Source organism: Pantherophis guttatus, chromosome 1, assembly GCF_059756535.1.
Source record: "Pantherophis guttatus breed Tessera chromosome 1, ASM5975653v1, whole genome shotgun sequence".
NCBI classification, from domain to species: Eukaryota; Metazoa; Chordata; class Lepidosauria; order Squamata; family Colubridae; genus Pantherophis; species Pantherophis guttatus.
In genome coordinates this window covers 190228567-190254218 of record NC_142063.1, presented here as the reverse complement: position 1 = coordinate 190254218, position 25652 = coordinate 190228567, and the positions used below count along the sequence as shown (strand labels likewise).

Here is a 25652-nt window from a genome sequence, read left to right as displayed (position 1 = left end):
CTAGCGCCGTGTAACGAGGTGAGCTCCCATTACTTGTCCCAGCTTCTGCCAACCTAGCAGTTCAAAAGCACGTAAAAAAATGCAAGTAGAAAAATAGGGACCATCTTTGATGGGAAGGTAACAGCGTTCCGTGCACCTTTGGCATTTAGTCATGCCAGCCACATGACCACGGAGACATCTTCAGACAGCCCTGGCTCTTCGGCTTTGAAACAGAGATGAGCACCGCCCGCTAGAGTCGGGAATGACTAGCACATATGTGTGAGGGAAACCTTTACCTTTATCTTTATGCACATGGAACTACACTCATACAATCTTCACTAGAAATTACGGTAGTAGCATAAAATACTTGCAGTGCTAATCCAATTGAAATTTACATTATTGGATATAATTTATCAGAAATGATGGAATGATTCAAGCCTTCACTTGAAATTCTTTACGTCTATTCATATTGAAAATGAGAAAAGTCACTATATTGATCCCGCTTATTTTGTGAGTTCTAGTGGACTACATGCTAGGACAGTAGTTTTGGGAGATGCTAATTCCAAAGGCCAGTGTAAATTCTGAATCAACTTTTATTCATAAGACTTTGACTCATTTCTTGAAAATGGTGCTGGAAAGGTCTGTCTGTATCATTTCCCATGGCCTTAGCATTTTAAACTATTTTATTTAGTTAAACAATTTTATAGTTTAAATGATTATACTGATTTAATATTATTTTCTGAAATAAGGCCCACAACTAAATAAGCATGTAACAAGGCAAACGAAAACAGCAGTTGATTTACCATTCTACATCTCCTCTAGCAATAGCAGTAGCACTTAGATTTATATACTGCTTCACAGTGCTTTAGAGCAGTCTCCAAGTGGTTTACAAAGTCAGTATATTGCCCCCAACAATTTTGGTCCTCATTTTACTGACCTTGGAAAGATGGAAGGCTGAGTGAACCTTGAGCCGGTCACGATCGAACTGCTGACAGTCGGCAGAGTTATCCTGCAATACGGCATTCTAACCACTGCACCACCATGGCAATATACATAATATGGCTAAAATCAGTAAGTAAGAGGAATAACAGTGATCATGAGATAACAAAACACCACTAAAACCATCTCTAGTGATTTATGCTAGAAACAGCTCATAGGAGCATTACTTGCCCATTGGTCTTTGTTCATTTCACTCTAAAAATTAAACAAATTATCTCCATTTTCTATGTCTCAAAATATGCAGTTACATTACAAATAAGAAGTCCAAAAGCAGCCAAACACTCAGGAACATTTAGATATTATGATACTGTAATTTCCTGTTTTCCCCTCACATCTTCTTCAGATCTTGTCACAGGCATCTCTTTGTGTTTTTTATGTTTTTGGTCTATGAATTGCTCTCCTTTCATTTCTTTATGCTGAACATAGTCAATGATATGATGTTTGGTCTTCTTCCATTCATTAAGCTCCTTGATGTGAAGTTCCTGAAGCTCCAGAGACTCCCTGGTTGATTTCCTTTTATTGAGCCAATGGTCTTGTTCGATTTCATTTGCTGTTCCTGTTAATGTGGGGCTCAATGTTTTTTGATGCAACTTCTTTAATGGCTCTTCTGTAAGTTCTTCACACAGTTTTATATCTGTTAGAAAACACATAGTCTGTCAGTGATGGTAGTAAATGAATACATTCTCAGCTTTCTTAAAAGCTGCTCAACAGTTACACATGATAGAAAAACTGTGAATTGAGCCTAGATGCCAAAAAGGAAAGGGGACTAGCCAAACTATGTTTGCTGTCTTCCTTTTTCATACTTTGTCCCAGTTTAAACTTTTTATTTATTTGTTTGTTTGTTTGTTTATGTATTTATTTATCACAACATTTATTTATTGTGTTTTACATTTAATCATCTGAAAATGGTGATTATATTCCAGAAATAAAACAAAAGAAAAAAAAAGAGGACACCTATTTTCTCATTATGGTGGCCCACATATGGTGATCCTTTAAAACCATGAATAGAATCCAGCTAATTTCCTTTGCCAATGCAAGGCTTCCTTCAGTAGAACGGGGTGGGGGCTAATCAGTGAATTCTTGTATGGTTGGCTTTAGAAAGGATCCTTCTGTAAGAGAATTTGGAAAATGAGCAGAGTCAAAGGAGCGGAAATGGATGAAAATCATATCTTTCCTCAACCTGCTGATTAAAATCTTTTATCAACAAAGAGAAAATATTTGGATTTGGTCCTATGTCATTATGCAGTTGGATGAAAGTAGCTAAATCAAAGCAAATCTAATCTCTTAGATGATTCATGTTATATTAAGTTCTAAACTGGTTTACTCTGTTTTATATCCCTAAACACTAGTTAAAATGCCAAAAAATATATTGGCTCAAATATATTCCACGGAAAATAAAATTAGCTGGCAGAAACGAAGGAGAAATAATTACCTTTGACGGTCTCTCCATTTTCAAAAGCAACAATGTTTTAAAAGGTAGGGGATGTTTAAAAAATTAGATACTTCATGTCATGCATTTTATATTAGCTTAATATATTGTTATTCCTATTTAAAATCTGAATATATCAGGGATTTTTTTTACTGATCTTCCAGCAATTTCTTTTAAAAAATATTCTAAAGGCCTGGATTTTCTTTTGCAGGGAGAGAGAGAGAGAGAGAGAGTGGAAAAAAAAAATCTTCCCATTAATTATTTACACGTTAGCTCCAATCATTGAGGTACCTGTCATCCTTACCAGCTGAAATAAAAGTCCACTATGTAAAGGTTCCAAAGGACTATGACAGTCTCCTACTGTGATTTTATAGACAGAACTAAGTCAGCACACATTATATGTCAGAGCCAACATCAGAAAGAATCAGATCCTTTGATCTCAGACCTCCACAGGAAGCTTAGATCTCAGACAAATTAGATAAAAAATGAATTTATAGCAGATATGTATCCTAAGGCATACAGCTGAATGCTGTATTTTGAAAGAATATAGCAAATATCAAAACATACAAACTGTAGCATTTCCTTTTTTGCTCCTTCTGCTCTTCTGTAATAAATATTAATTAAAATCAGAAAATGAAACTTAAAACTAGCTTCTTTCTGCTTCTTTCATATGCAACAAGTTTGAGTCCAGAAAAGCACTTGCAATTCTTTTTTGCATTCTATCTTAGTCTTACCTTCAGTAGAATAACATACCATTCTTCTCCCCAGTTTATACACACATACTTGTGCCTTCTCAAGCAATATTTTTAGAGAGAGAAAATTGAGGCTAAGCTTTTATTCACAAACTGCAATCTAGCCCTTCTTTGCCTCCAACCCTAGGACATGAATGGAAACCAAACTCTAGCCAGGTGCATTCTTTGAGATCTTCTTCTTCTTTTTGTGCCATATCCATCATCAGACGTTGGCGATCATGTTGGCGATCCTATTTTTATCAACAACCGTACGAAAAAATGCTGTTGAGTTTTGTTCAAACCAGTCCCTTAGATTTTGAAGCCATGATGTTCTTCTTCTGCCTGGACTGTGTTTGCCTTCAATCTTTCCTTGGAGGATTAAGTGAAGTATGACATATTTTTCTGGATGTCACATTATATGTCCAAAGTATTCTAACTTTCACTTTTTTATGGTTTTGATGATTTCTCTTGGCTTTCCCAGGCGGCTTATCACCTCCTCATTTCTGATTTTGTCAACCCAGCTTATACGTAACAGTTGCCTGTGAATCCACATTTCAAATGCTTCTAGTTTCTTCAAGTGGCTTTCTGTCAGAGACCAACTCCCAACTCCATAGAGATTCTTTGAGATACACTATATCAATAGCAGGGGTTCAAATTTGAAAAATCCCCCCACCAAAATGAACAAGAACAGTGTGAAATAGATTTAAAATCATAGAGACATAAGCAATAGTGAAGAATTGTTGGACATGTTTGAAAAAACAGCGTAGTTGACTGAAGTGTGCAAATTGCTAGTTGCAATTTCCAGATAAAAATTGATTTCTATAAATATGGAGTAAATAAATAACTGACACACCTTAAAAAATCCTAACTTTACTTAAATTTCATTATCTACCAGACAACCGGAATAACTGAAAGAACACAAGGAAACAGTATGAACTGATGCAAAGATTCCATTTCACATGCAGAAACAAATACAATAACTTTTCTTTCTAGAGAAAGTCTTTGTTCCATTATGTAATATTGTATGAGAAAAGTGAAAAAATTCTAAACATATTTTCTGCATTTGTAATAAGACAGGAATCTGCTCAACTTCTTGCATAAGAGGAAGGATAAGAAATATCAAATAATCCATCTGCCTTTATTTTGCAAATGATTGCAGAAGGTTTACCAGTGGGGGTCTAGGACAACTCGCCATGGCCAACTCACTGTGGGGCAATTCAATATTATATTAATTGTCTCATTCAGTTACTTTTATTATTGGAGATCACATTTTCATCAAAATCATTGTAACACTTGTATTTCTGGATTTACTTTGTTTTGTTCTATTGAGGATATACAATATACAATCTATTCTAGAATAGAATAACAGAGTTGGAAGGGACCTTGGAGGCCTTCCATTCCAACTCCTTGCTTAGGCAGGAAACCTTATACCAGTGATGGCTAACCTTTTTGCCATCGCGTGCCAGGAGAGGGGGGCACATGATGGCCTGGTAGGCCAGTTTTTCTTTCTTACCTGGTTCCAGATCCTCTCTATTTATCTGGGAATGGCGAAAAAAGCCTTTCTCACTCCCTCAGAGGCCTTCCAAAGGCCTGAAATGGCCCATTTCCCAACTCCCGGTGGGGCAGGAAGTGACTTTTTTGCTGTCCCCAGCCTCCAGAGACTCCTAGAGAGGCTCCTAGAGACTCCTAGAGAGGCTCCTAGAGACTCCTAGAGAGGTTCTGGAGGCTGGGGACAGCAAAAAAGTCACTTCCTGCCCCACTGGGAGTTGGGAAATGGGCCATTTCAGGCCTTTGAAAAGCCTCCGAGGGAGTGGGAAAGGCTGTTTTTGCCCTTCCCAGATGCATAGAGAGGATCTGGAGCCAGGTAAGAAAGAAAAACGGGCCTCCGCCCCCCCAGGCCCTCCGGAGGCAGGAAACAGCCTGTTTCCCTACTTCTGGTGGGCCCAGAAGTCCTGAAAATCAGCTGGCCAGCACGTGCATGTGCCCCAGAGCTGAGCTGACGTGCCCACTGATATGACTACGCGTGCCACCTGTGGCACATGTGCCATAGGTTCGCCATCACGGCCCTATACCATTTCAGACAAATGGTCTCCAATCTCTTCTTAAAAACTTCCAGTGTTGGAGCATTCACAACTTCTGGAGGCAAGTTGTTCCACTGATTAATTATTCTAACTGTCAGGAAATTTCTCCTTAGTTCTGAGTTGCTTCTCTCTTTGATTAATTTCCACCCATTGTTTCTTGTTCTACTCTCAGGTGCTTTGGAGAATAGCTTGACACCCTCTTCTTTATGGCAGCCCCTGAGATATTGGAACACTGCTATCATGTCTCCCCTAGTCCTTCTTTTCATTAAACTAGACATATCCAGTTCCTGCAACCGTTCTTCATATGTTTTAGCCTCCAATCCCGTAATCATCTTTGTTGCTCTTCTCTGCACTCTTTCTAGAGTCTTAACATCTTTTTTACATCATGGTGACCAAAACTGGATGCAGTATTCCAAGTGTGGCCTTACCAAGGCATTATAAAGTGATATTAATAATTCATGTGATCTTGATTCTATCCCTCTGTTTATGCAGCCTAGAATTGTGTTGGTTTTTTTGGCAGCTGCAGCACACTGCTGGCTCATATTTAAATGGTTGTCCACTAGGACTCCAAGATCCCTCTCACAGTTACTACTGTTGAGTGAGGTACCACATATATTGTACCTGTGCATTTTGTTTTTCTTGCCTAAATGTAGAATCAATATTAATTTAACTTTTGTATTTGTTGAATTGCCTTGCAATGAGTTGTCTACCAGTGAGTTTGCCATGGCAAGTTATCCTGTAGCATGTTGGCTGTGGCAAATTGGCCCATTCTGACCAGTGGAGTTCCTTTACTTTAATTCCAGGTACTCCTTTTCCCCAAAATTTTACATATAAAATAGTCTCAAATCCATTCATTTTTCATAATTTTTTCTATGTGGTTTTACATATTGTTTCTCAGTTTCTCTAAGGATGAATTATGACAAAATGTAATGCTTGCATATATCAAAACAACCAGATGTTGTGTTCTTAAGTAGCATTTTAAACAAAAGAATTGTCATGGTCTTTCATAGATAGATTAATAAATGTGTTAAACTCACAAAGGATTGATCAAAACAATTTATAGTGAAGTGTTCATAATATAGATAATATAAAATCTAGCCAATCAATATTTAATATCAATTATTTCAAGTAATATTTTTTGCAATAGTGAGTTTTTAATAACTATGTCATTAAAACAATTTGTGACTTGCAAGTCAAAACAACTCCTGTTTGGTTATGAACATTCAAATTTCAATAAAGGTTGTTTTATCTTTCATAGTAGTTATCAACCTTAGATATCCATTCTTCAGAATAAGTCAAACTGGGCATAATGATACATATTTATAAGAAACTCAGTACAAAAATGATTGATTCATTTTGCTCAATACTCCATAACAGTTCATTTAGTGACATTCAAATTTACAACGGCACTGAAAAAAGTGACTTAAACCAGTTTTCCCACTTGTAACTGTTACAGCAGCCCCATGGTCATGTGATCAAAATTCAGCTGCTTGCCAATTGACTCATATTTATGATAGTTGCAATGTCCCATGGTCATGTGATCCTCTTTTGCGACCTTCTGACAAGCAAAGTCAATGGGAAAGCCAGATTCATTTAACAAAGGTTTGACTAATTTAACAACTACAGTGATTTGCTTAACAACTATGGCAAGAAAGGTCATAAAATGCAGCAAAATCACTTAAGAAATGTTTCACTTAGTAAGAGAAGATTTGGGCTCAATGGTGGTTGTAAGTTGAAGACTAACTGTACGATTCAAAAATCTAAGATTTCCTTTCTGTCTCTTGAGAACCTCTGAAATAAAATGTTGGAAGATCAAATCTATGTTCTGTTTGAGACAAAAGAGACTAATAGAAAACAAAAATTGTTCTCCAGGAATTACCCTCTCTCCCTGAAAAATCTAACTCTAAAAACTACATCTAAAGCAATAATTATAATAGAGGCATATATGTACATGTGCATATGTATATGCATATGTATATGCACATACACCAGTGGTGGGTTGCCCCCGGTTCAGACTGGTTCTATAGAACTGGTAGTAAAACCGGTGGGGCGCTCCGCCCACCGATCCCGACGTCATCAGAACACTTCTGCACATATGCAGAAGCTTCTGCACATGCACAGAAGAGTGCGCTGCACACAAGCAAATCGAGCACAAATGTGCAACCACGTTGCGAACCGGTAGTAAAGGTAAGTAGAACTCACCCCTAACATACACATACACATACACATACACTCTTGCTTTCTCTTTGTATGTATGTATACTTGGTGAAGGGGAAATGTATCAGAAAAGTCCAGCTCAGAGAATTAAATCTCTGCCAGGCAGAGGTCTAAATTATCATAGCTAAAATGTTTCAGATAAAATATGCTTTGTAACGGGTTGCATCCTTTTTGGCATTCAATAAACTCACCTTCTCTCTTAGAAGTGGAATGTTCATTTCCTTTCTCAATGCAGTGCTGATGGAGACCACAATTTGTTTGTTTTTCCTGTATTTGGGAGCATTTTTTATTCTTCTGAGATTGTCTGAGCTTATTTTCTACATCAAAATATTAAAAAAAAAAAGCTTAATGAGAATAACAGTAAACATTCATTAATTCAAATAAATTTAGTATGAATTTACGGTATGTCTATCTAGAACCATTTTTATGTATACATAATTTTTTTTTACAGGAACATTTTCTCCAGAGCAATGAGTTGACAAATAAAAGTATTATAGTTATAAACAGTATCATTAAAAAAATTAAACATAAATGCTTGAATTCTGACATTTCAACTGTTTGAAATATTAAGACATTTAACTTGAACTGAACTGCAAAATTTCTGAACAATACATATGACTATAACTTGAAACACTTGACTATATATCTGTTTGGCAAAAATGCATCTTAAATGGTTTTTAGTCAGCTCACTAGTACACCCAGAGGATTACATTAATAGAGGCTTTGACCAACCATGAAACTTGGGAGAAGACCATGGAAAAGTCCCTATCTTATTCAATACACCATTAGAGTGTTAGAAAAGTAAAAGAAATTCAGGGCAACATGTAATAATCAGTACCAATTACATCATATTTTAAGCAGAATACATTTGACACAGTTGGGAAGTGTGAAGCTAAATAAAATTCAGGTTTATTGTTTCTCATTTTTTCATCCTTGTTTGTTTCTTTATATATCTGCATTGGATAGTCGTTTTTTAAAAAGTCAACAATAATATTATTCCAGGACCTTTTTCATACTCACTGCTTCTAATTTATACTTTTTCATATAAACTTTTTGTACTTGGATTGTTTTTTTCTTCATAGCCATTCTTGTATGTTAACTTTGCCAACATACATTTTGTGTATTTATTACTACTAATATAAGCATCTACATACTTTTTTTTTTTCAAATAGCTGCTTGCCAATTTTTTTAAAAATCTAATTCTGGTTTGTGTGCTGGTTCAAGAAGAAAGAAGTAGTCAATTTTGCATAAAAATGTACAGTGGCTAATTTTTTTCCCCCTTCCACAATTTGTCTCCTGTTCCCATTTGTCTCATTCATTGGGAATGCAGTGCCAATGGTGATAGGAGAAGTGGCCCAAGAGATACTCCATCAAGAACTAGCACAGAAGGCTCAAGGCAAAGCAAATGTGGATCAGCAGAAAGCATTTTCACATCCCTGTTGTAACTGGGGGACTGCAACATTCTTTCACCAGCTATTGCTAATTGCAAAGTCTGATTTTCCTATAAATCATAGTAGATAATCATCATGCCAATTTGTGACTTACTGTTTCTCTTGCTTTTCTTGAGCCAACAAATAAGAACAAATCCCAAAACAAGCATGGAGGCTACTGAACACAGGAGAGCAGTAAAGATGATGGCGGATTTTTCTGATACAGCAACAGGGAAAACAGTAAAAGAACTTGATTCAACAGATAAAGCAGCACCTGAAAAAAATAAATATGTAGCTTAAAGTAATTAAACAAAGAACACATGCTTTAAACAAATATCACAAGAAAGAAAATTGTGTCTCAGGCTGTTTCACACAATAAAACAACGAAGTCATTATGAATATCAATAATAAATATCAACATTGTCAGCATTCCAAGTAACGCACCCATAGGAAGCAGAACTCCGAGGCAGGTAGATTCCTCAAAGAACAATTTATTGGATACATCATATTGGCACAACTGCTGAAAACCAACTGAAAGTTCTTGTGGTTTTCACTTAATTAAAAAGTGAAAGTTCCCCGTTCCCCTAAGTCATCAGTCACATTGTCCAATAGATGTGCTGGCCGGTTGCTTGGTTACTCGACTCCTCCTCTCCCCAGCACCTGTTGGAATGTCCTTGGTTCCCACAGAAAACTTTTTGTTTTGACTACAAACCCCCGCTATCTATTTTCCCCCTCCCTGTCTCTTCTTCTGCCTTGTGGCAACCCTGAAGCCTCAAAGATGGCCTCAGCCAGGTTCGTTTCAGGGTTGACAAATATGCTAATATTTGATTATCTTTCTCAACAGCTGCTTTTACACTTATATAAAAGTCCCAGGGAAAAGTCCTTTTCAGTCTCAGTCGCAACCATGCTCTCAATCTCAGTTATCCCTTTAAGTGAAAATGTCAGCAAATGAAGCTGAATGCACCTGCAAAGACATACTGTTCCATAAAAATGCAATTCAGAAACAGACAATCTGTTTGTCTTATTTTTACTGGTGCAAAGAATTAATTTAATACCTTCAATGTATTGGCCCCTTGGCCTATTTCTTGAATCTATTGCTCTTATAGGGCAATTTTGACTGCCTCTTGGAGAACTCCAAATATTATTTGGTCTTTGATCAGGCAAGTATCTGATTAATACTTTGATAGGATACAAGTGAATCCCAGAGCTATACGCTAGACTAGGAAATTTAAAAAAAATCCTAGAAGAAGGAAATAGGAAACAATTTCCATTGCTAAGGAAACTTCATGGAGGTATCTATGAGGTTATTGGGATTGGAGTTTTGACTCAAAAGAGTCAAAACTCTAATTTGAACCAATAATTAAATATGCAATGTGTTGCAATATTAGTAGCTCCAGTTGGAAGTAAAGCTGTTGGTTTGAGCTCTGAGCTTGGCAATTTGATTGCAAATGTTTTGTCACCATTCGAGGAGATACTGTCAGTGCGTTTTGAATTGTGTTTGGAAATGTAGAGAAATGCACGAGTATATCTATACAAATCAGATGTGGACTGATCTTTCCTTATTGTATTGTTCCAAGAGTAACATTTTATGGTCCTTTGGCTAACTGATTTTTGATGAGGTCGATTCTTGCTTCCTATTTCAACTTTCAGTTACAAGTGGTGTATTCCAACTTTCTGGTAGGCACCAAAATTCTCCATAAGTTTTCTTTGTTTGGCAGGAGCAAGGTGAAAAGTTGATCTCTTCTTGATATAATTATTTTCTGAGAAACAAGGTGGCTTGCCAATGGCTAAGATAAAAGTGGGTTGCTCTTTACCTTCCCTTTTGCAAGATACTTGTCAGTAGGAAAAGTAAAAGATCTCCTATGACAGGTATGCTAAGAATTTCATATGTAAAATGAATTATGTCTCTTGATAAATGTTTTGACAACATGTTGAACCAATATAAATTGTTCTGTCACTCATTAATCAATACTACACACAGAAACCTTCCATATTTCTGCCATTCATTCATTCATTCATCTATTCGATTCAATTATTCAATTTATACATTCACCTATCTCAAATTCATGACTCTGGGCAGCTAACAACAGTAAAAAAAAATCATTAAAACACATTTACTATAACAATGAGACACACATTCAGACTCACACATAGCTGAGGTCCAAAAAAATAAATAAATAGAACTCCAAGAAATCAGCATAACCATTACCCAAGCTTTTCATCAGATTTTTCTCCATACGCACCAAATTTAAAATTCCATATCCAATTTCTAAGATGGAATCAGTTCATTATGAATTTTTTAGAGTTCAATGAGTTTCTCATTTGCCCCCACAGACCAATACTGAAAAAAGCTATTCTGAAATTATCGTATGTAGTTTATTGATATAGATGTACTCTTTGAGTTTCATTTTAACAATATGTAAGTGTACTATCTTCATGTTAAAATTACAGCAACATGGCTTATTTGCACTAGGGAAGAAATGTTTCTTTGAACTAAAGGAATTAAATCTAGGACCAATTATGTTTCTCTTTTAATTTGAATTATCCAAGATAAAAAGCAAAGAAAATGGGGAAAATTCTTTCATTACATTGGGTGTACATAATGTGTGAATCTGCTTTTCCAGCTTTTGGAATCCATCTAGAAACATACAAAAGCAGATTTCATTTCACACTAGAAGTTGAAATATTGATTTATCTAAATTGATAAAAAACCCAAATCTGCCATAAAATAGGTATGTAGATGGATACAGATAGACATAAATACTACACAATTAATGAAAAGTTTTACAAATTGATCACCATTTCTAGTATAAATGAACTATTGTGCAGTTTGGATTTGAAGATGTTAATGAACTGAAATACAAATATATATCTGTTTTTATAATTTCTTAAAAACCATTACTAATGAGATTATTATTTTGCATGTATATATGCTATATATAAGGGATGCGGTGGCTCAATGGCTAAGATGCTGAGTTTGTTGATCGAAAGGTCGGCAAGTCAGCAGTTCGAATCCCTAGTGCCACGTAACTGGGTGAGCTCCCTTTACTTGTCCCAGCTTCTGCCAACCTAGCAGTTCGAAAGCACGTAAAAAATGCAAGTAGAAAAATAGGGACCACCTTTGGTAGGAAGGTAACAGCATTCCGTGCACCTTTGGTGTTTAGTCATGCTGGCCACATGACCACAGAGATGTCTTCAGACAGCGCTGGCTCTTTGGCTTTAAAACAGAGATGAGCACCGCCCGCTAGAGTCGGGAACGACTAGCACATACGTGCGAGGGGAACCTTTACCTTATGCTGTATATGTGTATACATTATATATATATATATATATATATAGTAAGATTGGCATCATATAAATTTAATAAAATAAATAAAATACACACAGACAATATAGTTTTGATATCCCTGAGAAAGCACAAGAGCAGGTTATAGGAAGGCTTTGATCTTATCCGTTGCCCGCTTAATTTCAGAAAATGTTTATTATATTATATCCATTAGACTTTTTACTAGATAAGCATCTTACCTGGAGGAGAAGTAACTTTGAAAATGAGGTGGCAGTCAGAGCAAGAGCTGGACACAATCAAATTCTGAAAGCTAGCCTGTCCATCTTTGACCTTTACTCTTGTGTTACCTGAAAATAATTTATATCCATACTTGGATTATTAATTCCTACTGAATTTCATATATGATAGTGACAATTATTTTAAACGTATTATGTTTATTAAATCAATCAACCATAAAATATGGCTAGTGGAGTTTGAATAATTTATTATATTTTAGAAAACTCAACATAATAAATGAAGATAATCTACCTTTTTCTTCTATGCAATAGGATATTACAGTGAAATCTCAATTTAGTGACCTCTGTTTGAATGCAACAGATCAAATCTGAACAAATAATGTAAAAGCCAATTATATAAATTTAGATTTAATAGTCATTTGGATTTAATGGAACCCTTGCCCCAATTTGTTTATTTAAAATGAGAAGTGAGGTGGCTCATGTGATTAGAACGCTGGGTTGACAATCAGCAAGTCCATGTTCAAGACTAGTACTGCTGTGTGACGGGGTGAGCTCCTGTCCTTCACTCCAGATCCTGCCCACCTAGCAGTTTGAAAGTGCAAACACGAATAGATGAATAGGTACCACTTCAGTGGGCTCATTAACAGGGAAATGAAAGGAGCCTCCAATTGGGCATTCCCTGGGCAATGGTGACGTCACCAGCTGATCTTTTCATCACAGAAGTGCTTCGGTGCTTCTGACACAGAAGTATAGTATTTATTTAAAACTTTTATATAGCCACTCATCTTTTAACTATTTCTAGATGGCTGCCAATAAGAAATTAAAAGACATTTAAAAACATTCCAAAATGATAAAACAGTAACCTGGTGCTGATTTGTTCTAATGTACAATCATCTAATATTCTCCCAATGCTTGCCCATTCTTTAAAAATTACACAAGGCTAAAAGGGTGGAGGCTGCCAAATTTGAGGAAGTAGAATGTCCCATAGGGCAGGGGCTCCAATGGAAAAGACATGCTTCATAGGTCTCAACCAGTGGTGGGATTCAAGTAATTTAACAACCGGTTCTCTGCTCTAATGATTTCTTCTAACAACCAGTTTGCAAAACTGCTCAGAAAGTTAACAACCGGTTCTCCTGAAGTGGTGCGAACTGGCTGAATCCCACCACTGGTCTCAACATCTAGGGAAAGGACTAGAATCATGCCCATCCTATCTGACATGCTACTGGTAGATCTCCTTAAGGAAAGGCAGGCCTGCAGATAGCCAGGCCCTGTGCCATGTAGGGCTTTAAAGATGAGGACCAGTACTTTGAATTGCACCCAGAAAGAAACTGGAAGCCAGTGCATTTCACACAACAGAGGTTTACATGGGCAAACGTAGGGGGCCCCATTACTACGCACACTGCTGCAGTCTAGACCAATTGAAGTTTCCAAGTGTGATCTTCAAGAACCTCATGTACAGCACAATGCATTAATACAGATGGGCTTGTCAAATTAAGACTTTGCAGTACATAGAGGAAGACTAAAGATATAGTTATTTTAGAAAGCTAAAAGCTACGCTGTTGTTATAAGACTGAAGTAAGAGATTAAATTTTTAGATATAACGTCACAATTTTTTCATATTTTTTTTATATCATTGCTGTGGGGCAAACTCTTTTTTAAAAAAATAGCAATGTTTTTTAAGAGGGGGAAAAAAAGAAATAACCATTTCTATGAACACATGATTATCTGTTGAGTAGCTTATTTGGGATTTCCACATCTTAAATTATTGTATAATTATTTGGATATCATAACATCTTGACCACTCATAACATTCTCAATTTATAGAAGTGCCAATTTTCCAAAGTATCCTAACATCAGCATCACTGGAAGGTTTTAAGACTGCCATTTCTGAGACTGACATGAACCCCAGAGTAATATATACTGTATTTTCAAAAGGAGGTGATCTCAGCTTTCTGGCACATATGCTTCAAATCCCAGAATATTATGGATATATATGGTATTCATCTCAAAGATATCCTGGCAAGCTGGTATTTAATGCTGTAGAGAGCTAATTTGGAGCTAAACTACTTTGCAAAAAGCAGTTTGGCGGCTGTCAGATGAAGCAGGCTGAGTATGTGTGGCAGATCATTTTCTTGAAATGCTAGTTACAAGAATCTATAATTGTTATAGGTTTGGGCATTTGTCAAAGGAATAAATGCAGCAAATGATTACATAGCGAACATCTGCACAGCACTCTTCTTTTATTCCTGGAGTTTATTGTCCATTAATTTGATGCATGTTTCTTTTAAAGAATGCTCCCCCCCCCACACACACAGCCTCAATCCTATTTAGTGACTGTCCTTTATTTGAGCCTTCTTCTTCCATTAGTTTTCTTCTTTCCATTCCTTCTTTCATGGACTAATATATTTTCAGTTGGAACAAAGAAGAAAAAGTAATTTCATAATTCAGGAAAAAAATTAAGAAAAAAATATGATGCTGAGTTATTCAAGAGATTGCATATGAAGTATCTTATTGTCTGGATGGTTGTCAAGGCTATGACAAATTGTTAGTATCTCAATTCAGCACCTGTCCAGGGAAAAATGCTCCAGGTGTTTACCATTCTTTCTTAGTAGACAAATGTTCACCCAGTGAAACAAGCAGTGCGGTTGATGTCATCAGCCAGCGTGTAAATCACAATTACCTCATTGGCTTCCTTGGCACAAGGCCAGCTTAATCCAGCTGAGCAACTGCCAAGGTTAATGTCAGTCACAGCAATAAGGCCATTACATTCATTGAGTAAAAGACCACAAGGGGGGCACTGGGGATCATTAAATGTATAATTGAAAGACATTTGCATACTGAATTCCTTTTCTCTATTCTCAGTCAGCCACATATCTACCTATCTGGCCTACACAGCCCTTGGAAAGGTATATTTAGCATGATCAGGGCTCACATCTGCAAAGTCCATTTGCATCTTCAAATTGGTACACAATGGGAAGCAGCTCTGTTGCTGTTGACGACACTTATTTACTTCTTGTTTTTCAATAGCTCAGCAAGCACAGGTGGTGGTGTCACTATGGGTTGTACTTAATACCTAGTAGCCACCATTTTGAAAGAGGCAAAAATACTTCAAATCATTCAGCATGTTTTTATCTTAAGGGTTTAATTAAGTCTGAGTGGGAAGGAGAGGCAGACTTTAACACTAACCCTTTCTGCCCTTTTTATACTGAAATCATTGAGATCACTGTTCTACTCTATATTTGCTTTTGCAATATAACTTTGGCCGAAAAAGAATATTCATTTCCTAGGACCCTATCAAACTGTACAAAGGAAGAATCCTGCCAAATCATTTGTTGCTGGTAATCCCAACACGTAAGAGGCTAAAGAACATTTCACTTAGAATCTACTGCAGGAGAACATTTGTAGTTTTGATATGTGCTTTATGGAATTCAGATAAAATTTCTAAACATTTTATTGATCTTGGATGAAGTATGCCAATTTGGTATTTTTTACAGAGATCTCTAGCTGCTAAAGGTGGTGTCTTGAATCTCTTCAAGCTGCATGGAATTATTTTAGTGACTGAGGCAGCACCCAAACTGATAAAAAAATTAAAAATAATAGCTATAGATTAAGGATTGTTCATATGACACCAAAGTTTGAGCAGTTCTTGGGTTTTACAAGACAGATAACTGAACTTACTGGCATTCCATTTCTGAGTACACTTCAGATTACCTCTTACTATCTTTGAAATGTTATGTGGCATGACATCTGCTTACTTGTTATTTTCCCACACATGAATTTGCTCATCTTTGAAGGAAAATAATAAGTAACCAGATGTCATGCACATAACATTTCAAAGACCTCTTGTAATAAATGTTGCTTTCACAGGTAACAGAATATTTGTAAAGACTTTCTTAATGGTGGCTCCCCTAAAGCTTTCAGATCTGGACTCCATAAATCCAAGTGACTACAAGATGGAAGGAAAGAATGTAGAAAATCCTAACTCTGCTGCCATTCTGGATATCTGAAGCTCAGCTACAATATTCCTCAGCATCCCAGGAGAAGATTTCTTATTTAGGTTATATTAATAAATGCAGCCATTTCTAGTTCAACAAGTGTATATATCTGCAGTGCATATATTGTAATTGCTTGATAATTTTGCATTTGGTGAGTTTCCTCGTTACTAGCTTCTTATATTGCTATTATTTTGTTCATTTCATATCAGTGATGCATATCCAAACCTTTCAACATAATTTCTGGCCAGTTTTTGAGGTAAACTGTCACAATCCATGGTTTGGAAGGGAAACCTAAAGACACAATTCTCCGTCCCTGGAAGGAAGGAAGGAAGGAAGGAAGGAAGGAAGGAAGGAAGGAAGGAAGGAAGGAAGGAAGGAAGGAAGAAAGGAAGAAACTGTTGTTATTTGTTATTTTATCTTTGATACTTTTACTACGGATCATATTATAGGGCTAATCAACTGAACATAGAAAAAAATCTATAGAACAATCCTTCATAAGTTAATTACAATATTCTCTTAAAACTGTTTAGGAAAGTAGTGTTAAAGTATTGTATTATGAAAGGACAAATAGAAACAAATACAATAAATTGTTCTGGAAATGACCATAAATACTGAAGAAGGCTTACTGGAAAAACAAATCAAGACTGTTTCAGTTTCACTTTCTTCTCTGTTTCACAGCTTTTGAGTAAAAAAAAGTGATTTTAATGAAGTATATCAATTCATGCTATTCAACGTAGCTAGTCAAGTTATATTGGAGCCATCAAACTATCTTTTTCCTTTTACACATGAAACATCTCTGCCGCTAATGCGATAGCGGGCTGGGCTGAGTTTCACATTCTGTTTTATTCTACTATGGCTTCAGGCAGCAAAAATATAAAATAGCCATCACTGCCCTGTAGTTATTCTTGTAAATTGCAGGCAAATATTTGCCAGAGTCATTGTTGACACTGGCCTCTTTTAATATAAGTAGCATATATTAGTGATATTGTTTAAAATATACAGTCTGTAAATGAGGAGCAGAGAGAATTGTCTAAACCAGCAGTTGCAGAAGAGAGGAGGCATGCATAATCTCAGATTAAGTAATCCAGCCTCACTCCTCATGTCTTCCAAGGCTTCTGTCTTCTATGAAGATTAAACAAGTCTTCTGCTAATTTTAAGCTTCATGTAATGTCTTGCAGAAAATTTGCTATCAGTTGCAAAGAGGATAAAAGGAAATTATATTGAAATTTGTAGCTCCTCTGTTTCTCTCTCCCTCTCCCTCTCCCTCTCTCCTTTTTCCTCTCCTTCTCTCTCTCTGTCCATGTTTGTTTTTTTTGTGTGTGTGTGTGTGTGTGTGTGTGTGTGTGTGTGTGTGTGTGTGTGTGGTGTCATGAATAAAACACTGGCAATCCTTAATAAAGATGGAGTTGTGGAAACAGTGGGAATGGTAGGTAACATTAATGGGAACCTACAACAAATTTTGGCAGCTAGTAGTAGAATGCAAGATTCCTGAGCTACAATTAATATTACTTCTGAAAGGATAAAAATGAAGAGATTGTGTGGAGCCTGTTGACAAATTTCCTTTATTTCCCTCTGATTACAACATATTCCAATTTAACCTACTTATAACAATATTCAAGAAGGTCAAGATTTTTTTTAAAAAAATAAATCTAGGAGCCCTAGATCCTACATCAGTTTCTAACCTAAAGTATGAAGTGTATGTCTTAGAATTTCATACCTGTTTGTCCAGAAAAAATATTTGTGGTTGCCTCAGCAGTGGCCTTTCCACCACTCCATTGGAGGGTTGAATCCAGACAGAGATGCTGTAAGGACGGACATAGAGGCGACTCCATGAAGTTGGGCTACTTCCATTTCTTCATCAAGGAAAAATATATTAAAAAGAAAAGAAAATCATGATTAATGCTGGTTATTTCAGAAATAATTACATGGTAAGATTGACGGCCAATAAATCTTACAAATAAATAAAAATTATTTGAATTGAAAAATTGAAATTGTCACCAAACAATTGTCACCAAATGGAGAAAGAATGTGTGAACAATATATATCTAGTTAGCATGCCTCAGAACTAAAAGAATGCCAAATACCAAATGCAATTAATTTGCATAGAAATGGCATAGAACTCTGAAGAAACTTTTACTTTTCCATTATACAGCTCAGGGTATACTTCTAAAATATTCTTCTCATAATGTGCCTTACATGCAGTAGTTGGGTTAACTATATTTATTTAACAACACTGTGATTTTTATTTTTTTAGCTGTAGCATGTATATAGGCACCCACCCCACTAAGTTTATATTCCAAGAGTAAATCTGAAGCATCTTGGGGATATCTTTTGCATTTGAATAAAAAATATGCTTCATTTAGGGCCCACATGGCCTCACATCCTTTCCAATTTTTTTGTCATTATCCTTTTTATATATGCTTCTAATCCACTGCTACAGAGTGGTAACTTGGGGTTTGATATTGCCTCAAAATGAAAGTGAAAAGTATAAAAGCTATTTATTCAATTCTCCTGTTGTTTGCTTTAAAATGTCTACAAACAATGGATTTATTGAGAGCCAATTCACTTTAGTTTAACTCAATTTCTTTAACAGAATTCCTTTGCATTCTGAAGCTTTTACCACATTCTTTGCAAGGATTTTGCCCTTGCAAATTACAGTAGGAGGCAAAATAAAACTGAACTCATTTTTAAATGGCTAGTTTAAACACCTATTTCTTTCTGATATAACTATTTAGGAATAATATAGCAGAATAGAAAAGTGGGTTGCAGAATATCAGGAGAGAATTATATATAGGACTTCTTAGAACTACTGTTGAAATTTATCATACATAAACAGAAAAACTATTTTAGTGAGTCATGTAATTTAACAGATTTTTTCTCCCCAGTTGGAGTGGTCATATTAAAAAAGAATTTTCTGTTCAAGAAAATAGTTTCAATATAAATCAGTTCTATCAACCCTCAATAAGAATGTCAATACATCATTTTATTTTTCCTATCTCCACCTAAAAAAAGCATTTGAAAGCCAAGGACTATGAGTAACTCACTATAAATCATTAGGGAATACACAGGGTAGTTATTATCCATGTTATTTGAGTGTAGGCATTCAGAACCTGAAGCTGCTATCTGAAGGAAGGAACTTGGAAATCCCATTGCCTTTGCAAAGACAAAAAAATAGTATTACGGATTTTAAAACCAAATGGCTTTATCTATCGAAACATAATTTCTACTATTATGAATTGTGTTTCTGAAAACAGAAAGAAGATACAGAGATGGAGAAAGAGAGAGAGGGGGGGAGGGAGAGAGAGGGAGGGAGATTGATTCACCACTATTGCAGAGAGAGAGATGATAGATGAAAAATAAATGTGGTATATTAAACTTAAAAACATATGTTTGAATGATAAATTTTAAAATGCATTATAGATGGATAATTTTCTATAAGGATTTCAAGGACAAATTTAGGGGGCAAGAATGAGACATTCCTTCCAATTCTAAACCCTTTAGACTTCCTCTAGCCTAAGCAAACAGAATCAGTTCCTTGCATCCAATCTAACCCTTCCATGTATTAATGCCCTTTTTGCTATATCTACCAATCTTTATAAATTAAACAGAAAGTACCAATTTTTCTTCCATCTCTTGTGAAAAAGATAGTGCCCCCTGGTGGCAGAATGCATCTTGCACTTGCAAATTTGCTTTAACTTCAATATATTGCAATGACTTTCTTGTTTCTTTCGTTTTTCCATCTCTTTAAAAACTTGTTCTCCTGTTTCTCTTTAAAAACGGTTTTAATCCCATATTAAGATTTAATCCTTTTATGTGTATTGGGAATTCACACTGGAATCAGTATGATGGAATCTGAATGGAAAGAGATGGAATTCTGGAAACTGGATTTGCCATCTTTCTCAAGCCAATTGCTTTAGGTTTCCAAGACATTCTTTTTTGAGATTAGGCAAATGAGATCAAGGACCAGATTCAGTAGTAATAGACTGGAAGGCAATCTCTTCCCTATTTGTAAAGGCCTAAAAATTTTGCAGATTCTGACAGGCTCTGGACAACCGGAAACGGAAATTTTGAGTAGTTCGGAGAACCAGCAAATACTACCTCTGGCTGGCCCAGTGGGGATGGAATGGGGATTTTGCAGTATGCTTCCCCTGGAGTGGGGTGGGAATGGAGATTTTGCAGTATACTTCCCCTGCCATGCCCACCAAGCCACACCGTGCCCACCAAGCCATGCCCACAGTAAAAAAAATTGAATTCCACCACTGCTTTGTACATATCCATTCATATTAAATTACAATCCATATTAAGTATGGATATCTCTGGGCAGAGATAAATGATATGGGTAGACTTATTTGAGGCAGATCTTTTTTTGGATTCTAGTAACTGATTCAGATCACATTTGAAGGCTCAGTTTTAAAAAGCCAAGAAACCAATGTTAGCAAAAAATAGGTTATTAAATAAACCGAGCATGAAAATTCCTACAGGATGTTCTATATTCCTGGTCATTTTGTCCAGTTGTTGGTTAGGCTCCTTTCTTTTATTCTATTAGTAGAGTCTTTCTTAGTAGGCAACAGTGCCAGCCTGTCTATCTTGTATTGGCTAAAACCATTTTTGCTGGGTTTTTTCCCCTTCATCTTCTTCTTGGTACTAGACATATCTTCTCATTCTGAAGCACTAAGGTTTGGGTGATAGTGAAAAGAACAATACTTGTGTTTACAAATGAGCTTCAGAACAAATGAGTCTGTTCCCATGGTAGAATTCCACCTCCCTCTGTCTCTCACCCCAGAGTGGTCTGTCCCTTCCAGCCATTCTGTGGTTGCTAATGGTAACCATATGGCCCTCTTTTGCTCCCTCAAAGCATTAAGTTTAACTCAAATTGTATGTTGTACAGATTAACAAAACTGTGGTTTACTCTGACAGTTTTACAGGCCTAAATATCTAATTTGGACTCTTAAAAAGTGGATCTAGGCAGGCCTCTACTTTGCCCCTTAAATTTAGCACCTGAGGAACAATAACTTATTAAACATAAACAGGATTGTGCCATGGGAGAGAATGTGCCAATTGGTGCAGCAGCATATCCCAAGGTAATACCACTTTTAAACTCCGCATAAACTCCTAACAGTTTCCTAACCTAAAACTAGACCGTAGGTGGTAGAATTTTTTACGATATGTTATAATAGTGCAATAAATCTGTTAGCTTAAAATCGAATCTCCGTGGCCTTTTAGAGAAATCATCATTAAATGCAAGGCCCTCTTAATGATGCCATCTTGGTGAAATTGTTTAATCTGCAAAGAGGGTGAAAGGTCACCAAATGAATTTTTTATAATACATCAACTTGACACGCAATAGGGAAAACTGTAATAGATAAAAGCAAAGGAAAAGGGCACTGTCTTCTTCTGATAGGTCAATAGCAGCCAAGAGAGTCACTCATCCTTCCACTTTTCCTTCACTGCTCTGCTCCTTTCCCATTTAATATGGACACCCAATTAATACCTCAGTACCATAGACAACCTCATTTTAGGTGAATTATAGCCATTTCTTTCCCCCTGAAATGAAAGTGATCACAATACATCATAGCATTGTGCGAATTAACGTTAATTGATTCCAGTTACCAAGCATCGATGGGCCACTTATATAACCTGGGCCTTATTGGGAGCTGGAAGGGATGGAAGGAAGATTAGATTGCAATGTCCGTTGCTTTGACGACGGCAGTCAGCTGACGCCTTGTTAGGTGGTTGTACGCTTCTATTGCAAGCCCCAGTGGGGTCGTCAGTAAACTGGAGTGATGTCCAAACATCATTACATGCTGCTTCGATATTAAAGCAAAGGGATTAGCACCTTATTGCAAGCAACCTGGATTTGTCATTGTGCTGTCCTTATCCAATTTCCAGCTGATACTGTGACTATGGCCTGCAGACACAAGGTCCTCCAGCAAAGATATAAAAAATTCCAACTGCCCAACAGCTAAAGTATTTAACCCTTCACCTGCTGTGTTTTCGGCCAATTAGCTATTGCTTTCTTTAAAGAGCTGTGCTAGGCAGCAGGCCGTGGCAAATGTCGTGTGGGCCCTGACGCCCTCCACTGTGACTTAATTTCAAGTTGCTTCACTAATTTCTCTAAATTAGCACATAGAGATACAGTTCTGAAATGTATTGGCTGGATCAAGGACGATGGACAATGCAAAGATCATGTAATTAACCGTTTATTAACAACAGCTGGGCTAACTGCCACAGCTATAACTGAAACTGCTTGGAACTCTGCCTGACAGCTCTTATATTGCCAGCTGTCAGGTGGCTTAACCAATCAACAAACAGAACGTTACTTTAACCAATCAACGAACAGAATGTTACTTCCTACTTCAGCAGACTTAATACATTGCAAGTTCCTCTTCTCATAGGTCTAATGTATGTTGCTGTTAACACATGTTGACTTCTGATATAGATTTTTAGTCTACTGAATCAAAGATGATTGAAAAGTTCTCATGTCAGAATATATTCCTGTTCCCACAGTAATTTTATTTTATTTTTTACCCAAGGTGCACTTTCTGATAGTTTGCACCCACTCTGGACTAGAGGTGGTATTCAGCAGGTTCTGACCAGTTCTGGTAGTGGAAATTTTGAGTAGTTTGGAGAACTGGTAAATACCACCTCTGACTGGCCCCACCCCCATCTATTTTCTGCCTCTCGAGTCCCAGCTGATCGAGAGGAAATGGGGATTTTGCAGTTACCTTCCCCTGGAGTGGGGAGGGAATGGAAATTTTATAGTATCTTTCCCCTGTCACGTCCACCAAGCCACACCCACCAAGCCACACCCACCAAGCCATGCCATGCCCACAGAACCGGTAGTAAAAAATTTTGAATCCCACCACTGCTCTGGACCATTGTAAAATTAGTTTGGTACATGGAATTTCAACGACAAAATAGGTATGCAAAAATTGTTAAATGAATTTATTATCTCAACTGCCTCGATGCATCTAAAAGAAATCTTCCACAAGATTTAGAACTATGCCCATATTCCATAAATACAATAGTAATGATAACAACACAAGGATAGGATTTTGAATGTAGCAGTTTGGGTTTCCCCTTAACTTAGAATTTAATTCGTAATATAAGCAGGTCACAAGAAGATTCCAGTAGGACTTAGTTAATTAATAGATTAATAGCTGACACTGATAATTTTATAGCTATGAAATGGGGAAATATCTATTAATAAGCAGATTAGGCTGATATGGCTTTGTTACGGATAAATATATATATCAACACTTCTGATTCCAAAATTTAGAAGAGATATAAACCACAAATTAACATGGCAATTTTTAAATGAATAAAGCATAAAGAAATCCAGTAAAATTGTATAAAAACAAATACATGAATTTTAAAGAAGAATTAATTTGCATTAACAAACTCTTCCCCATAAGATCTGGCACCATTTAGGGAAAGAATGTTTGGCCCAAGGGAATTAAAGAGAGTTCACAGTTAACTGGTCCAAATAAAAAACACCTGTGGCTCAGAATATGTTGAGTAATACTGAATCCAGAAAGAAGGCCTTTTAAATTAACAATATTGCTGTTGCCAAATATATCTAAATCAGATTCTTATCAAGGAATAATACTGCAAAGAAAAGTGCTGCATCTGCCCAAGTCTATGGACATCTTTGGAGGTCTTTCTTTGGATCTCTCAACTAAGTGAAGTTGGACAAAAAGCTACAAGGAATAGAGTTTTCTTGGCTGTGCCATTACCAGGGAAGCATACACACAATTGTGTCAGTAACAAAAGAAAACATTGATGTTCTCACATGCATTGCTATAGTTTTCAAATCAGCTTGATTTTAAATCCTTTCAAATTCCAATGTTGTGTAAGGTCAGGGGCAGCATTTTCAGAAATGGTTGTCATTGCCTCTTCCTTGGGGTAAGAGGAAGTGATTCACTCAAGGTTACCTAGCTGGCTTTCATCTACCACTAGATCAAACTGATTTTCTAGTATTTTGATATGGTCCATGGAGTCAGCCCTGATACCTGGTAACTGTAGGAACAGCATCACACAATTTTGTGACTGAAGAAATGATATTTTTCCTAAGAATGAGTGAAAGTGACTGGCCCAAAGTAACTTTTATGACTAAAGCAGGACTAGAAATCATGGTTTCCCAACTTCTATTCCAGTGCCTTTCAGCATTACATCAAACTGATCCTCTTCTACTATTTATTAATTGTATTTTATTATCCCACAATATGACTCTCTTACATTAACATTTAATGTTTTAGCCATTCTGTAATCCAACCAGAAAAGTATTTTAATTGAATAGATTAAAAGCATTGTAAATAAAGGAGCATCAGGTACCGCATAAAAATAATCCAGTGATTCCTAATTCAGTTCAAATAAGATTAAGCAGAGTTTGTCTATAACGTACCCAGCTATGCAGTTAATTGCTCCAGCCATTTTAAGGGTGATATTTGTGGGACTTTTAAGAGAACTACTTTTGCTCAAGACTCTGAGGCAAAGAATGCAACAAGCTGCAACCATTTCTCAGTTGAAATCCATCATGGTTGCCATTGTTATAATGTACATTATTTTCTTCCTTTTGAACTAGTTCTCTTTTATTAAGAAATGTATTATTGCATAAAGGGGTGTTTTGTCTTAACTCTTTTGTCATAATTAAGATTGCTCTGAAATGATGTTTATGATGCTAGACAGCAATCTCCACAGTGAAGAACCTTTAACCTACTGTACCTATTGCTGAAGTGTGAAATACTGAGCAAATATCAGAATGGGCAGATTGCTGTTTTGTACTTCATCATACTACTGTGTTAAAAACTTTGTCCCAGGACCTGTCTTTAGTAGTATCATTAGTGCACAGTTGACAACAATAATGGTTGACCACATAGGTCTGAATGTGTTACTGAATCCGTGTAGGGAACTTCTATAGAATGGATAATTAAGTGAGTGACCAATATAATGCTTCCTAGCTATATTATCTTAATAAAATCTTATCCAGCCTACTACAAAAAGGTGGGCAAGGAATAGATTGAATGAAAAATAAAATGAATTTAAAAATGTAAAATAATAAAGGTGGGATATAGATAGATAAAGATAGATAGATAGATAGATAGATAGATAGATAGAATAAATAACTAACCTGAGATGAATGAAATAAAACAGATCAGAAATAAAACAGGTGAGAAACAACTCAGAAAGGGCCTTTTTAGTAATATCTATTGAACCCCCTACCCCATTCTAACAGAACTATGCCTGAGTAGCCAATAAAAAGTCTTTAC

The 25652-nt window shown here is 36.3% G+C and overlaps 1 protein-coding gene across 3 annotated transcripts in view; it reads right to left on the bottom strand.

Moving 5' to 3' along the window:
* Nucleotides 1–554: 554 nt before the first annotated feature.
* The window catches only part of PKHD1 (PKHD1 ciliary IPT domain containing fibrocystin/polyductin), a 285011-nt gene continuing 259913 nt past the window's right edge, over nucleotides 555–25652 (bottom strand). For all 3 annotated transcript variants that reach the window (XM_087882250.1, XM_087882249.1, XM_087882251.1), the window contains exons 61-66: nucleotides 18101–18236; nucleotides 16609–16696; nucleotides 12392–12499; nucleotides 8982–9140; nucleotides 7628–7753; nucleotides 555–1612 (exon numbers count right to left, since the gene is read on the bottom strand). In XM_087882250.1, coding sequence (XP_087738376.1) covers nucleotides 1278–1612; nucleotides 7628–7753; nucleotides 8982–9140; nucleotides 12392–12499; nucleotides 16609–16696; nucleotides 18101–18236 — 952 coding nt within the window. In that variant the 3' untranslated portion in view covers nucleotides 555–1277. The remainder of the gene's footprint in view (nucleotides 1613–7627; nucleotides 7754–8981; nucleotides 9141–12391; nucleotides 12500–16608; nucleotides 16697–18100; nucleotides 18237–25652) is intronic.